This window comes from Tetranychus urticae, chromosome 3, assembly GCF_039701765.1.
Source record: "Tetranychus urticae isolate SD_2017Ah chromosome 3, NJAU_TeUrti_SD_1.0, whole genome shotgun sequence".
Classification (NCBI taxonomy): Eukaryota; Metazoa; Arthropoda; class Arachnida; order Trombidiformes; family Tetranychidae; genus Tetranychus; species Tetranychus urticae.
Genome location: NC_142960.1, coordinates 6,596,224 through 6,610,196, shown reverse-complemented (window position 1 = coordinate 6,610,196; position 13,973 = coordinate 6,596,224). Strand labels below are relative to the sequence as shown.

Below are 13,973 nucleotides of genomic sequence, written 5' to 3'. Positions count from 1 at the left end.
ATTTGTTCTTCAATTTAATTCTTTACTAATTACTAATTCATTCCAATCAAATAACTTTCCATTAGTGCATTTGGTTCATGATATTTGGGCTTTAAATGCACGCTTAACAACTTATTTAACAAAACAAACTCATATTAACTCTGACTTTTATTGGGTTTTATATAATTCAATATTTGTACACATCATAGCCCATAATGAAGTCTAATATTTGATGAAAGTATGACGACTGTAGGTACTACTATCTTCGAAATATTGAGCCTCAAACTTTTAAGACCACTGGTCGAAATCAAGAAAACTGTCGCTAAATTGATAAAATTATTAAAGTCCTGATATGAACCAACAATATTTATGCACGCATAATAAGTTTCATCTCTCTAACTCTAACGGTCAAGCAAAGTGATCGATTCAACTGAATATCGAACTATCGTGTTTTACAGAAAAAGAAAAGGTTTTATTTTACAAAATGAGCTCACTTTCTAGTTGATAATTAAAGGATACACCAGCAAAATAAGTTTCGTGACAAAATCTTGTTCCATAGCTGCACAAACAGCGATCGAAGTTTCAACTTCGACCTCGATTTTCTAGAGAACTGTCCATCGGATGAGTTATTTAATGGTACCAATAGATGCAGTTTTTATGTCTCTACATAACCCTCAAAGTCGCAGCTCATAACTCAAACGTTCGAGTCTTTTGCATTACTTGTTGCACTTTATTTGTAAGTGAAACCAGAAAAATGGTTTATTCACCAAGATATGTGTTAATATGAGTTTGTTTTGTTAAATAAGTTGTTAAGCGTGCATTTAAAGCCCAAATATCATGAACCAAATGCACAATGGAAAGTTATTTGATTGGAATGAATAAGTAATTAGTAAAGAATGGCATTGGTGAACAAATGATGATTGTAGTTGATGCCATTCTCTAAATATCGATGTTCAAAGTTTTAAGTCTAATGGCGAATATCAAGAGAACTTTTTATAAATTGGTAAAACTATCCACTACATGATGTGTACCAGTCATTTTTGTTGACCCACAATAAGTTTTAGCTCTCTAACTCTAACAGTGACGCAAAGTGATCGATTTAACTGAAAATCGAACTTATCTGTTTATTCGAAAAAGAAAAGCTTTATTTGGCAAAATTAGTACATTTTCTTGTTGAGCACCAAAAGATACACCAGTAAAATACGTTTCGTGACAAAATCTTGTTCCATAGCTGCACAAACAGCGATCGAAGTTTCAACTTCGACCTCGATTTTCTAGAAAACTATCCATCGGATGAGCTATTGAATAGTACCAATAGATGCAATTTTTATGTCCCTACAAAACCCATAAAGTCACAGCTCATAACTCAAACCTTCGAGTCTTTTGCATTACTTTTTGCACTTCATTTGTAAGTGAAACCAGAAAAGTGCTTTATTTACCAAGATGTGTGTTATTATGAGTTTGTTTTGTTAAATAGGTTGTTGCTAGCACATTAAAAAGCCAAATATTATGAACCAAATGCGTTAATGGAAAGTTATTTGATTTTGTTGGATTAGTAATTAGTTAAGAATTAAATTGTGTTAAGAATAATGATTGTAGGTGATGCCATTCTCGAAATATTAAGGCTCAGAGTTTTAATACTAATGGCCAAAATCAAGAGAACTGTTATTAAACTGTTAAATTTATTCAGTCCAAGATATGAACTAACAATATTTATAGACAAATAACACGTTTCAGCTCGCTAACTTTGTCGTTCACAGAGACCGATCGATTTAACTGAAAATCGAACTAATATGTTTTGCAGAAAAAGAAAAGTTCTATTTCTCAAAATAAGTACATTTTCTAGTTGGCTATCAAAAGTTACATCAGTACAACGAGTTCTATGATCAAATCAGTTTTTCTAGAGTCTCAATTTGGAACAACGATTCATTTTTAGCCGTTTTTGTTCATTTGTTTTTGTGTGAATTTGTGTTTAAATGTGATAATTGTGTCAATTATGTCTTTTTTTAACAACCGTAAACGTCTCCATTTTATTCTTGCTGCCATTTCACTAGCTCGTCATCAAGCAGTGACCCGGCCTTTAGCCATCCGAATGTACAAGTAAAGTGCCTTATTTATTATTGCCTTTATCTGGTTAATTTCCTTGTTACTTGCTACTCCTACTTTGCAAATATGATGATTAAGGTCATAAATGTGACCACCGATTAAGATGATTAATGGGGTTCATGATGATGGCTATGATTATTTATTCATTTAATTTTTGACTTACCTTCTATTCAACCTTCAATTGATTCGAAAGCAAAGTTTCCATGCTACAAATTTAATCGATAAGAGTCCTTTAGCCTTAACTTTCAATAGGATTCAACAAGTGGGGTCGAGATAAAGACAAAAAGTATTGTTCGCCAATTTGAGGTAAAAATTAATCCCAATAAGTTAGGAGGCATCAAAGCCATTGTTGATCAATTAGACTGTTTGTGTGGGTAAACATGAATTTCACACTTGATTGATCAAATCCTAAATCTAGTTTGATTTAGAGCTAAAAAGTAACAATTTAAGCAATTTAAAACCCAATGTAAGAACCTAACCGTCCTTTAAATAACCCAAATCCTGGTTTGACACTGGTTCCAGTGTTGTATTGTTCTGGTTCTTCAGAGTCAGGAATAATTTGTAGCATTTTCAATGTTTTTTTATCTTCCAAACTAATCTTGATAATTTCTAAGCTAATTCAATTTGTTTTTAAATGTTTAAAGATATACAGTTAACTAATTTAATATATCCGAGATTAGTCAAACTAAATTGGATTCTTGAAGATTACAATATGATCTTGCGATACAAACTAACGTTACACGTATCATTCAACCTTGCTATTCTTGAAGATTTTTAGTTGGTTTCGCTGTTATTCCGACGAAAATTCTTGAATCTTTAATGAATAAACATATAATTTAAAATACTAAGAAAACAGAATCATAACACACAGTATAAAAGGTCATTTTTTAAATTGAAATAAAGAAATATCGCAATACATTTTCAGTTTTTCATTTCAATGGTTTTATTATTGTTGTAATTGATCTAGGTCCGAATGTAAAAGTAAATGGTCTATCGACTAAACCACTAATCGATAGTTCAATAGGTTTTTGATTTCGATTTAGGAAAGTAAAAATCAAATCATTAGATGGACTCAGAAATGTAGTCATTTTTATATTTGCGTCGACTTCTCCTTCGATGATCGTATGGCCGAGACGAATCGATCCAGGCTGAATAAATTTGCTAAAATGACCAAATGAATAAAACATTGGTTGTTTATAATATTCTGGTGAAGTGTTATTAATAAATATAAATGCATCAGCCGCATTTTGAAGCCAATTGGGTCCACCAGTTTCGTCAAGAACAAGATTCCAATCCACCCAACCACTTGACCAATTGTTGAGACCTTCAATTACATCAGCTACTACATTTTCAGCTCGAGTCCAGTTTCCAATAGTCACTGTGAAATACAAGACAAATGTGTTAAATGAGAATCGTCAGTTTGGTGTTGATCGATAATAAAAATCAAGACTTACAGGCCTTTTCATTGGCTCTGAATCCTTCACAAGCTTCACTTGAAAGTATAAAATATTCAGGATACATTGAATGAAATTGAGTTAAAGCTTCATGCATAGATTGAGCGTACCAATGATAAGCAACTCCAGAAACGTATTGATTCACTTCAGGATCACTGAGGATCGGCCAAACAAAATTCATAAGATAGGGAATATTGTCGTCAAGTACCATCAATTTGAGCTTATTTTTATCGTAACCGGCTGCTTTTAAAGCTGGACCCAAATCTCTTTTGATGAATTCTGCCATCATGGCACCCGAAAAGCCCAAAGAAGGAAGCTTCAAAAAAGGAATAAAGCCAACACTGGGTTCATTTCCAGGTGTAAGTCCCCAAAAGTCAATACCAAGGGCTTCATAAGCTTGAAAAAATCTGATCCAAGAAGAACAATTAACATTTAAATTATAAAAATATAAACAGATAATTTTAACTAAACCTACTTCACAAAATAATTTGCATAGGTTTTCCAATAGATGCTTCCAGGATCACCTTTTAAAATACCAAGACCATTGATTTCTCCATTGGTTTTCAGCCATTTAGGAGATGACCACGATGAGGCGAAAAGCTTGAGCTGAGAAGTCCAATTGAAAGCTTTTTTAATGTATTTTATCTAGAAAAGCAAAAATTAGCAGCTAGATTAAATTATTGAACAGAACAGTTGGAATAAAAATTACTCACTTTATATTGGTGATCATCATGTGTTAAGGAAAAATTTTTCAACTCGAAATCGTTTTCAACATCATCATAAGAGTAAGGTCGATCTGAGAAATCACTGCTTGCCATAACAACACGAGACACTGTATATTGTAAGCCATTAGGACCAAAATAATCTTCAATTAATTTATCAGCCAAACTATCAGGTAATTTGTTAAGGTTGATTCCAGCTGCATCAGTGAAAGCCCCTCCAAAACCAATAATTTTTTGTTTACGATCTGTTGTATTGATTTGTACACGAACATCAGCAAGTTGATTAGAATCGTAAATTAAATCACTTACATGGATTAGACTTTTTGCAAAACGATGAGATGATTTATCAGTTTGAAATATGGTTAAGTGATCAGGCGAGGAATTAGGTTCAGTATTGATTGAATCACAATAAGCTTCATTGCAAACACAGACGAATGATTCGCCTTCAGTGTGTTGTCTAACTTGACAGGCTAAGGATAGGGTAGTTATACAAATTGCAATTAGTGAAAGGGCAATCAATTGAGTTGACATCATATTTCAAGTGGAAAGAACAATTTTTAAACGTTTTATTCATTTAAATAGAAAATTTATTTATATTCTCCTTAATTAATCGACGTAAATTCTAGTGATCATGACAACACAATCAACTAGGCAAGTACCGCAAAGGGCGTTCATGTAACTAGCTTATCATCATGATATGATTCAATTTCCCCTTGAAGCAATGTGCAGTGTTGATCTCGTTGTGCTTAATCAAAATTGACAAAAAGTCGCTTTAAGCATCTCACAGCCACCATTGGTTTAACCAAAGACGAAGTTTTCCTTAATTCATGATATAATCAAGCTGATCATTGAATTGTTACTAAGGAGTAGTCAATAATTTTATTATGGACCATAATAATATAATTGAATAACGAATATCCTTAATTATCAAATCTGACAATGTTGTAACTTTTTTGTATCATTTTGAATGATCTAAAATTTCAACATATTATAGCCCATAATAAAATCTAATGATTGTAGGTATTACTATTCTCGTAATATTGATGCTCAAAGTTTTGAGGCCAATGACCAAATCCAAGAAAACTGTTCGATCTTTGCTAAGTGCCTGATAACTTTCAGCTCTTTAACTTTTACAGCCACAGAAAGCGAAAGGTTTAAGGGAAAATTTGATCTGTAGTATCATCAAAAGTTACATCAACAAAACTGGTTCCATTAAAAAATCTGCTTCCATGATTGAACTAAAGGTAGTCGAAGTTTCAACTTTCACTTCGATTTATCGAAAACTGTCGATTGAAGAAATTTTTTAATAGCATTTTGATATTCAAGAACCTATTCAAGTTAAAGTTGTTGCCGTTTTGGTGGCCGCAGCTGAAAGAGCGTTAAAAGTTAGTTTCTACTGACATTTTTGGTATCAACAATAATGAATTATTATTAATGGCGCTTAATCAAATTAGGGGTGGAAAAATTTATAAGATTAGAATGTAGCTAAATCAAACTGAAGATACGTTGAGGAAACCTTGCGTCTTGTGTAAACTCATAGGCAAAGCTAACGCCCTTCAACATGATGCCTATCATTAGCATAATTTACATGAAATATATGTTAAAAATGTGTTTGATTATCATGATTCCAATAGAATGTGACTGAAAATTCAGTGAAAATCAATAGAAATAATAGGATTAATAGGATTAATAGGATCGATAAGATTTATTGTTAATTCAAAGTAAACTCGCAAAGTAGAGACAAATCTGGTAACTTGAAGTAGGATAATAGATGTCACTGTGTCACCTAAAGTCTTGTTTTGTTTTGTTTTTGTTTCTTTACGCGACCAACTTTAAAAAATGGTTAAAGGAGTTTTAATTGATTTGAGTGGAACTCTTCACATTGATGACTTTGTGATCCCTGGAGCGATCGAAGCTATTAACAGGTAAGGTAAACACGTTGTAATTAGTTTTATTTTGAGCTATTGGCTCCAGTTTGTGTTATTTTTATAGACTATTGTGTTTCCTTTTCAATTAGGCTTCGTCAAAAAGGAGTTAAAATCCGTTTTGCAACAAACACTACCAAAGAAAGTCGTCGATTGTTACATGAAAGGTTGGTTAGATTGGGCTTTGATGTCAAACCTGATGAGATACACACTTCATTAACAGCAGCGGGCGATCTATTAATTCAATGTAATTTAACTAAGCCTTTTTTAATGATTGACGAGAAAGCCATCGAAGATTTCCAGGATATTGTTGAAACAAATGTTGAACCTAAAGATGCTGACTCTGTGGTGATTGGTTTATCTCCAAGCCATTTTAACTATCAATCACTCAACGATGCTTTCAGTTGTATAATGAGAGGTGTTCCTTTGATTGGTATCCATAAATCACGATATTTTAAAAAATACGATGGTCTTGCGCTTGGTCCTGGTGCCTTTATTGCTGCCCTTGAATATTCAACTGATTGTCAACCAATTATTGTTGGCAAGCCAGAGAAAAAGTTTTTTCTTGATGCGATCAAACCATTTGACCTGAAACCTGAAGATTGCTATATGATTGGAGATGTAGGTTTTCACCATGAGAAAAAAAACAAGCCTGATTATAATCTAATACATTTTTTTCTTTACCTTAACTAGGATGTTCGAGAAGACATTCGAGGTGCACAGTCTGCTGGATTCCATGGCATCTTATTGCAAACAGGAAAATATCGTTCTGGTGATGAGGAAAAGATTAATCCCAAACCAGAACATGTCTTTCCATCTATTGCCGAAGCAGTTGATCACATTCTGAAGCAAATTGATGAAGTGAAGTGATGGTTCTTCCAATTTTAATCCACCAAATTTTATAGTTTTTTTTCGATAAATTTGCAACAATTGCCAAGAATTATGTCTTAAAACATTTATAATCGCTTTAGCTGTGATTGTATTGATTGCAAGCGAAAGTAATTTCGAGATTGAAAGTTGAAGTACAATAAATTAAATCAATCATTGATAAACATGTTTTTAATGGGCATTCTACTGATAATTGTTAGAAATCGGGATTATAAGCAATATAAGTAAACTTGTGAATAAAAATACAGGATCAATAATTAGATAAATCAGCATTAATAAATGCTTACACAAGTTAACCAGCAACAAATATGTAAAGAACACAAATTAAAGGAATTTAAGTTGAAGCACAAGTAACACAATGAGAATTTGATAAGTGTTTATTTTTTTAACATGTGTGAGCAATTATTTGATTGGAGAAGTCAAATTGAATAAGATTCCCAATCATTAAATATCTTTCAAGATAATTTTAAAAACTGTAAATTAGAAAGAAGACGGTTACTCTTAACCGGCTATTTGGTTATTGCGAGTATAGAACGAGTAACCGGTTAGTGGTAACCGTCTTTGATAAACAAACTTGAGGACAGTTTGCAAATAAGTTTTTAATTATTTTACATGTACTTAATTTAAAAAGTATACCCAACCATGTTTTAATCATAATTTATATCTCCTCTCACCTAGTCCTTGTTAACTTTTCTGTTACTCTTAAAACTGATTTGGTTTTTATTGAAAAGTCTCTACACAATCTCCAGGTGACTTGCCTTTGGTATGGATGACTTTTTTAACACTTCACGACATCCAAGAAAATCAACTAACAAAAGACCGAGATCGGATAATCATGGTACTGATGTCACGTTAGAAGATGAAACACAATTGACCAATGAATTCTTGCCCGTCAGAGGAAGTAAGTATTCATTTAATTTATATGATAGCCATTTTTCAATGATAATTTATACCTTCTCTCGCATAATCTATGTTAACTTTTTTGTTGCTCATAAAACTAATTCTGATTTTTATTGATAGTCTCCACACCATTTCCAGGTGCTTTACCTTTTGGCGTAGAGGAAACGTTTCACACTTCAGGAGATCCAGCAAAAGACCGCTTGTTTAAAATATTTTTCCTCAAATCACAAGATTGTGATGGACTACGATCAGCCTACAACTCGCTTTTACGCGAGGTGTTTAATCCTCGCTGGATTGATTTCTCAGAAATTGATGAAATGATCTCGCTTCAAGAAAATCCTGTTTTAGTTTTGGATTCATTCGAATCTAGCGAGTTTTCACTTCTCAAATCCAAAAAGAGTCTAAAAATTTTCTCAGCTTTTGCCTTGCTCTCAATAAATCCAAGAAAGCCTAAAGACTTGCTTTCATTCAAGCATCCTCACATCGCCAGTACTTGTATGAAAAAAGTATCTTTAACATTCTCTGGTATTTCAGATAATTCTGTTGTTTCTGAAATAAGGAGTAAAACTCGTGCCATGGGTGGTATTTTTAAACCAGCACTATATGCAAAGACAACTCACATTGTCGCTACAAACTGGAACACCGAAAAAGTAAAACATTTTAGGAAAGCAAACAAGCCTGTGATGCGTCCTGGATGGGTATTTAGATGCTGGGAAAAGAGAGAAGATATTCTTGATATAAAAGAGTTAGACCCTCAAGAGTTCACTCTACCTGTATTCGCAGGGATGAATATTTGTGTATCAGGGGTAAGTTTTGTAAATTTAAAGTTTCTCTACTTTTATAGCTGACTTTCTTTTTCTTCTTTTCAGTTTGAACAACGTGAAAGAATAAAAATTAAACAAATGGTTGTTACAAACGGAGGCAACTGGCATTCCGGGTTACTTTTAAACCAATATGATGCTGATACTGAGTATACACAATCAACTCAAATTGATCCTAATAACAAAACTACTCATTTAGTTGTAGCTAGTAAAGCTGGTGACAAATATAAAGCTGCAATGAGTGACCCAGACGTAAAAATTGTTAATATTGACTGGATCAATAAATCACAACTTCAAGGGATTCCACAAATGGAAGATGATCCAAAATACTGTTTAAGAGACGACAGTGCTATGAATGAGTTGAGACGAGCAGAAAGGGAAAGAAAACGTAAACAATTACAAAGTTGTAGTCAAAACAGTACTACTTCAACTCAAGACAATTCTTTGCCAGTTCTTCCTCTCAAAAAGGATATTTTTACCATAATTGAAAAACTAGTTTTCACCAAAACGATTCCTTCCACTGTTGTTTTCGATGGACTCAGTTTTTGTTTTTGTGGCTTAGGCACTAATTATCATCAAAATGTAAAAAAACTCATCTCTCGTCTTGGAGGCATTGTTTATAACGAACTTGTATCTGCAGTTACGCATGTTATTATTGGACCTCATATGACTTCTCGTGATGCATATAATCTCAATCGACACGAAGAAAAATATCGAAGTATATCTAAAGTGTCCTTAGAGTGGGTGGTGGAATGTGCAGAAAATGGGAAATTGTGTCCTCCATACTTTGACGATAAATTAGAAAAATTCTTAGAGCAAATTAGTTCCACGCAAGATTTACCAGCCAATGACGCTAAGGATGTTGCTTATGCAAGAGCATTGAAACGAGCAGATGAATTCACTAAAGAAATTGATTTGGTTGAAAAATTGAACCAAAATAACAACAAAAATAATCCCAAGAGTAGTAACAGTAATGTTAAAAGCGGTTTCCGAATGGGTTCATTTTCAGCTGCGGCCAAATTAAAGATTAAAAGTATTCCAAAAAGACGGGAGAGCAATAATCTTAGCATCCCTGTTGAATGGGCAAATTCATCTAACGAATGAGTCTTTTCTAATTAGCACTTGAATTTGTATATTTTTATAAAAACTCAATATCAAATTTTAAACTTTATACTCATCAACTCTGTAATGTTTATGTACAAAAATATGAATACAAATTTTTTTATTTCTATTAATCTGAAATCTAAAATCCTCATCAAGTTAATTTGTAAATAATAAACTTGATAGATATATCCAATGATGATTGAAAATTAAATTGTTTATTCCATATACCATAATAATATGTAATAATATCATATGCCATAATTATGTATCAACTCTTAACTCCTCACATTTTCAAAATACGAAGATAGTGAATCGACCTTGTTGATAATGAACAAAATTACTCCTACTTCAGGCTGTTCCATAATTCTTAGATGTCATGTTTATTCTTGGAACAATTTTGGTGATCTCACATGTAATATATGATACAAAGATGAGCGAATAGGAAAAACCCACAAACAATACTGATTAGAATCATTATTGATAGTAGCAGATAATATTGTTGCGATTGTAAACAAATATACTTTTGAAAGATTTTCTCTTGGACAGTCTAAACAGGTAAAAAAGCAGGAACCATGAAACAAAAAGCTTTCTTCCTTAACCAAGGAAAGAATCAGCAGAACAACAAAAAATAATAAGAAAAGCAAAATGTTAAAGGATAGGGTTTCTTCATGATAACCTGGTAATATTAATAATGATATCGAGTCATTGAGAGGCAACAAAACAAGACCAGAAATATAACAATGAAGTCTAAAAAAGTAGAGCTACAGAACAAAGAATTGCCTTTATTGCGAATCAAGTTGGACAGGAGAAAGAAAATGTTTTGTTATTAATAAGCTTAATGATAAAACGCCTGTTTCTTCGTTAGCACATGGGGATTCAATTCACTAAACCAATAATGTTATTTATCAATTTGATTTGTCTTGAAAACTGAGATAAATTAAAGTGAAAACTGACGTTCAACAAAAGGAAAGAAATAAAAGTAAAATTCATCGATTCCTTCGAGTAAACCCATTAAGTAGCCATTAATTTAGATTACTTGATTCACAATGTGTTACCCATGTTTGCCTCACAATTTATAAAGCGTAATTAATCATAATGAAGCTTTCTTTCATGGTTAAATCACAAATCATAATGTTACCTCAATTAGCTGTTAATTGTGTTTACTGTTGTTTGATGTTTCATGTCAAAACTTTATCATTACCAATTTTCAATGGATGCTGATGACATTTACAAGGACTTGAGGGACATATGAAGTATGGCAAGAATTAAAACCAATCACAATCGGGTCAAATGAAAGCAAATCACAATAAATCACAATCAATTTTGATGATAATATTCAATTTTCTCAAGTAATAGTACAGTTTGTATCTTGCAGCAAAACTAATCATTTGTTAAAAGGTAATGTGAAACATTTTCAAGTGAAGAGACATAATGTAAACCTAAAAAGGATAAAAGTGTTGGTTTCAACCGAAAAGCTTCCAATTTAATCAACATCTTGACCATTTCAAGTTTCACATTTAACATGCAGAATTAACTGAATTGCTAAGTTTACCAAATAAAATTAAAGAGTTGGGTAACAACAATGAAATGACCATTTTCATCATGCATTAGACAAAAAGATTGTTGGTCAAACCAAACCAAGACTAAGTACTGAATGAACCAGGAAAAGCCAACAAACCAGATTATAACCACTCTCTTTGTACATCATCATTATCGTCTTATGTGGGTTAAACCAAAGGATTCACTTTTAAATGTACACTTTTATATTAAGCAACTGTACTAATAGTAATTGTCATTTGTATTACAATACTGATGGTATAAGAGCAGCATTAAACCAGAAAACAATCCTTGGTTTGATTTTGGTTGTTGGATTGTAAAAGTGGACACTTTAAAAGTGAAGCTCATGTTGAAGAATCAAATTTACATGGTTTGTTGAAATCAAATCATCATTTATCTTGATGATCGAGTCCATTACAGTTTGATGGTTATGATCATATTATCATCAGTAAACTAATGTTAAGGCAGCTCTTGGGATATTTAAGAAGGTAAAGTTTGACGCATTGATTTGATTTTTTCTGGCCTTTCTTCTTGGACATCACCAAAAATAACAATCAAATTTCAATTGTAATAACATTGTAATGGTAATCGCCAACTAATAATACATTTTACAAGTTGAATCTGTTTCTTGCCCTTTAACTTGGATATCGATTGAGTTTACTTATACATTGTAATGTTATAGTTAATAACACTGAAACTACTAAATCATCATAAATCAATTGACTTACAAATGATGGACCAAATTTTTCGTGTCTCTTGTTTAATCAAAATTTTGCCTACTTTTTGACCAAGAAAAAAAGCATCAAAATTGACTTACAATTGTTGTTAACAAAAAGCTTGACTCTAATTGTAATCAATCCATTTAAACGTATCGCAACTCCGTTTGACTTTGTTCACAAGACAGATTGAAATGTCTGAGCAAATTGTAATTTAAAAGCTCTTTTCATACACAGAATGGAAAGATCTTCCTCTGAACTGATTCGATTACGAAGTAATCATTAAAATATATAAAACATGTAACAAACATCAATCGGAAAAAGTAAACCTTCTCAGAAAGGGACCTTAAAATGTCATTTAGAGGTCACATAGCTGAACAACATTGAATTTCTGGATTTATGGTTCTTTCATTTTGAAATCCTGCTGACTGAATATTATCAAAATCTGACTTCTGGTTCAAAAGTTATTAGCACAAACGAGCACTCAGCTTAGATATAGATTACATTGTTAAGACTAAAGATAATTTTGATTTCTTGCTTAACGCAAAAATAACCAAGACTTAACCAGAAATCTCAACCAGAAGTTGAAAGTGAAAGCAGTTATGATTGAGATTAAATTCAAAATCTTATATGCAGTTGATTTCACCAAAACTGGTTAAGCTTCCTGATCAAGTCAACTGTTTTAGTCTATTAGCGAAGAGAATAAAAATGATTAGTGGAAACAATATATCTAAATGTGTCAAGATGATCACAAATTGAGCAATTAAACTCAAGGGTTAAATTGTCATATGTAAGTGAAAAAACCGTTGATGTATCAAGGTGAAACTTTTGCTCATCGAAGGTTTTCACCGTTGATCTCGGCTCGTCAACTCACAGTTATTTAGATGAAAAACTGGTTTTAAAATTGCAACTTGAATTTTTATTTCACACAAGATTCAAAGCAAATCGATGGTGAAAAAATTTCAAGAATTTTTGGTACCTACAGTAAACTCTAATGATTAAATTAAATTTTTTGCTTGACAAGGCGAGTTACACTGACAGTTGTAAGCTGGAGAAGCAAATCAAGTTTAATAATGTGACAACTCAACTCAAGTTTACCCTTGACTTGGATGGTCAATTTATTTTAATTAACTCAGCCACTCAAGCCATTTATTTACTCATTTAACTCCTCATCACAATCAACAGCGATTTGAGATGTACACTCAGCATTACATTTTTTGGGTTTGCTGTTGAAAAAGCAAATGAATCTGAAATGGATTGAATAGAAGAGCAAAGTACGAGGAAAAATCTCCAAAACTTCTAATTGGGTCAACAAAATTATTCTACCATTAAGTGTCAATCAGTAAATGAATTGTGAAATGAAAAGCTCAAGTAATCAAGTAAGTAAATAAAATAAAATGGCATCTTCAGTTAGCCTGACGATCAATGATGAGTTGACCATTGATCTACTCAGAGTTGGTGGAAAATTATTCTTTACTCTCTGTTGAACAACCAATCTTAATCAATCTAAATCAATTGACAATTATCAGCAATTTTACACTAAAAAGTTGAAAAAAGGAAGAGAAACAAAGATTATGTTAAACGGATAAAAAGTGAAGGGTTTATCATGGTTGGAAGTAAACATGAGATTCAATGAGCGAGAAAAGTAGATAGGAAAATATAGTTAAACATTGAAGACACAAAGGCAAAAGAAATAGATCCAAAATTCAGCTCTTAATTCAGCTTTCAGGAATTTACGCATGAATCTTGATGAAATTGGTGGATGAGAGTAAAAAAGAGGTAAAACCTTTACAGTGAGTGT

General features: G+C 32.3%; 3 protein-coding genes across 3 annotated transcripts; 2 read left to right on the top strand and 1 right to left on the bottom strand.

Moving 5' to 3' along the window:
- Positions 1 to 2,951: 2,951 nt before the first annotated feature.
- LOC107371519 (putative glucosylceramidase 4) lies at positions 2,952 to 4,793 on the bottom strand. The gene is made up of 4 exons (XM_015939628.3): positions 4,253 to 4,793; positions 4,015 to 4,184; positions 3,540 to 3,946; positions 2,952 to 3,463 (listed from the first exon to the last, which is right to left on the bottom strand). Exons 1-4 carry the CDS (start codon positions 4,790 to 4,792, stop codon positions 3,015 to 3,017), a joined length of 1,566 nt encoding a protein of 521 aa, XP_015795114.2. The 5' UTR covers position 4,793; the 3' UTR covers positions 2,952 to 3,014.
- Positions 4,794 to 6,072: 1,279 nt separating this feature from the next.
- LOC107371520 (haloacid dehalogenase-like hydrolase domain-containing protein 2) lies at positions 6,073 to 7,253 on the top strand. Its single transcript, XM_015939630.3, has 3 exons — positions 6,073 to 6,186; positions 6,279 to 6,807; positions 6,880 to 7,253. Exons 1-3 carry the CDS (start codon positions 6,101 to 6,103, stop codon positions 7,054 to 7,056), a joined length of 792 nt encoding a protein of 263 aa, XP_015795116.2. The 5' UTR covers positions 6,073 to 6,100; the 3' UTR covers positions 7,057 to 7,253.
- Positions 7,254 to 7,636: 383 nt separating this feature from the next.
- On the top strand, positions 7,637 to 10,092 carry LOC107371517 (DNA topoisomerase 2-binding protein 1-A). The gene is made up of 3 exons (XM_015939626.3): positions 7,637 to 7,975; positions 8,095 to 8,780; positions 8,844 to 10,092. The coding sequence occupies exons 1-3, from the start codon at positions 7,840 to 7,842 to the stop codon at positions 9,897 to 9,899; spliced, it is 1,878 nt and encodes a 625-aa protein (XP_015795112.2). The 5' UTR covers positions 7,637 to 7,839; the 3' UTR covers positions 9,900 to 10,092.
- Positions 10,093 to 13,973: the final 3,881 nt, after the last annotated feature.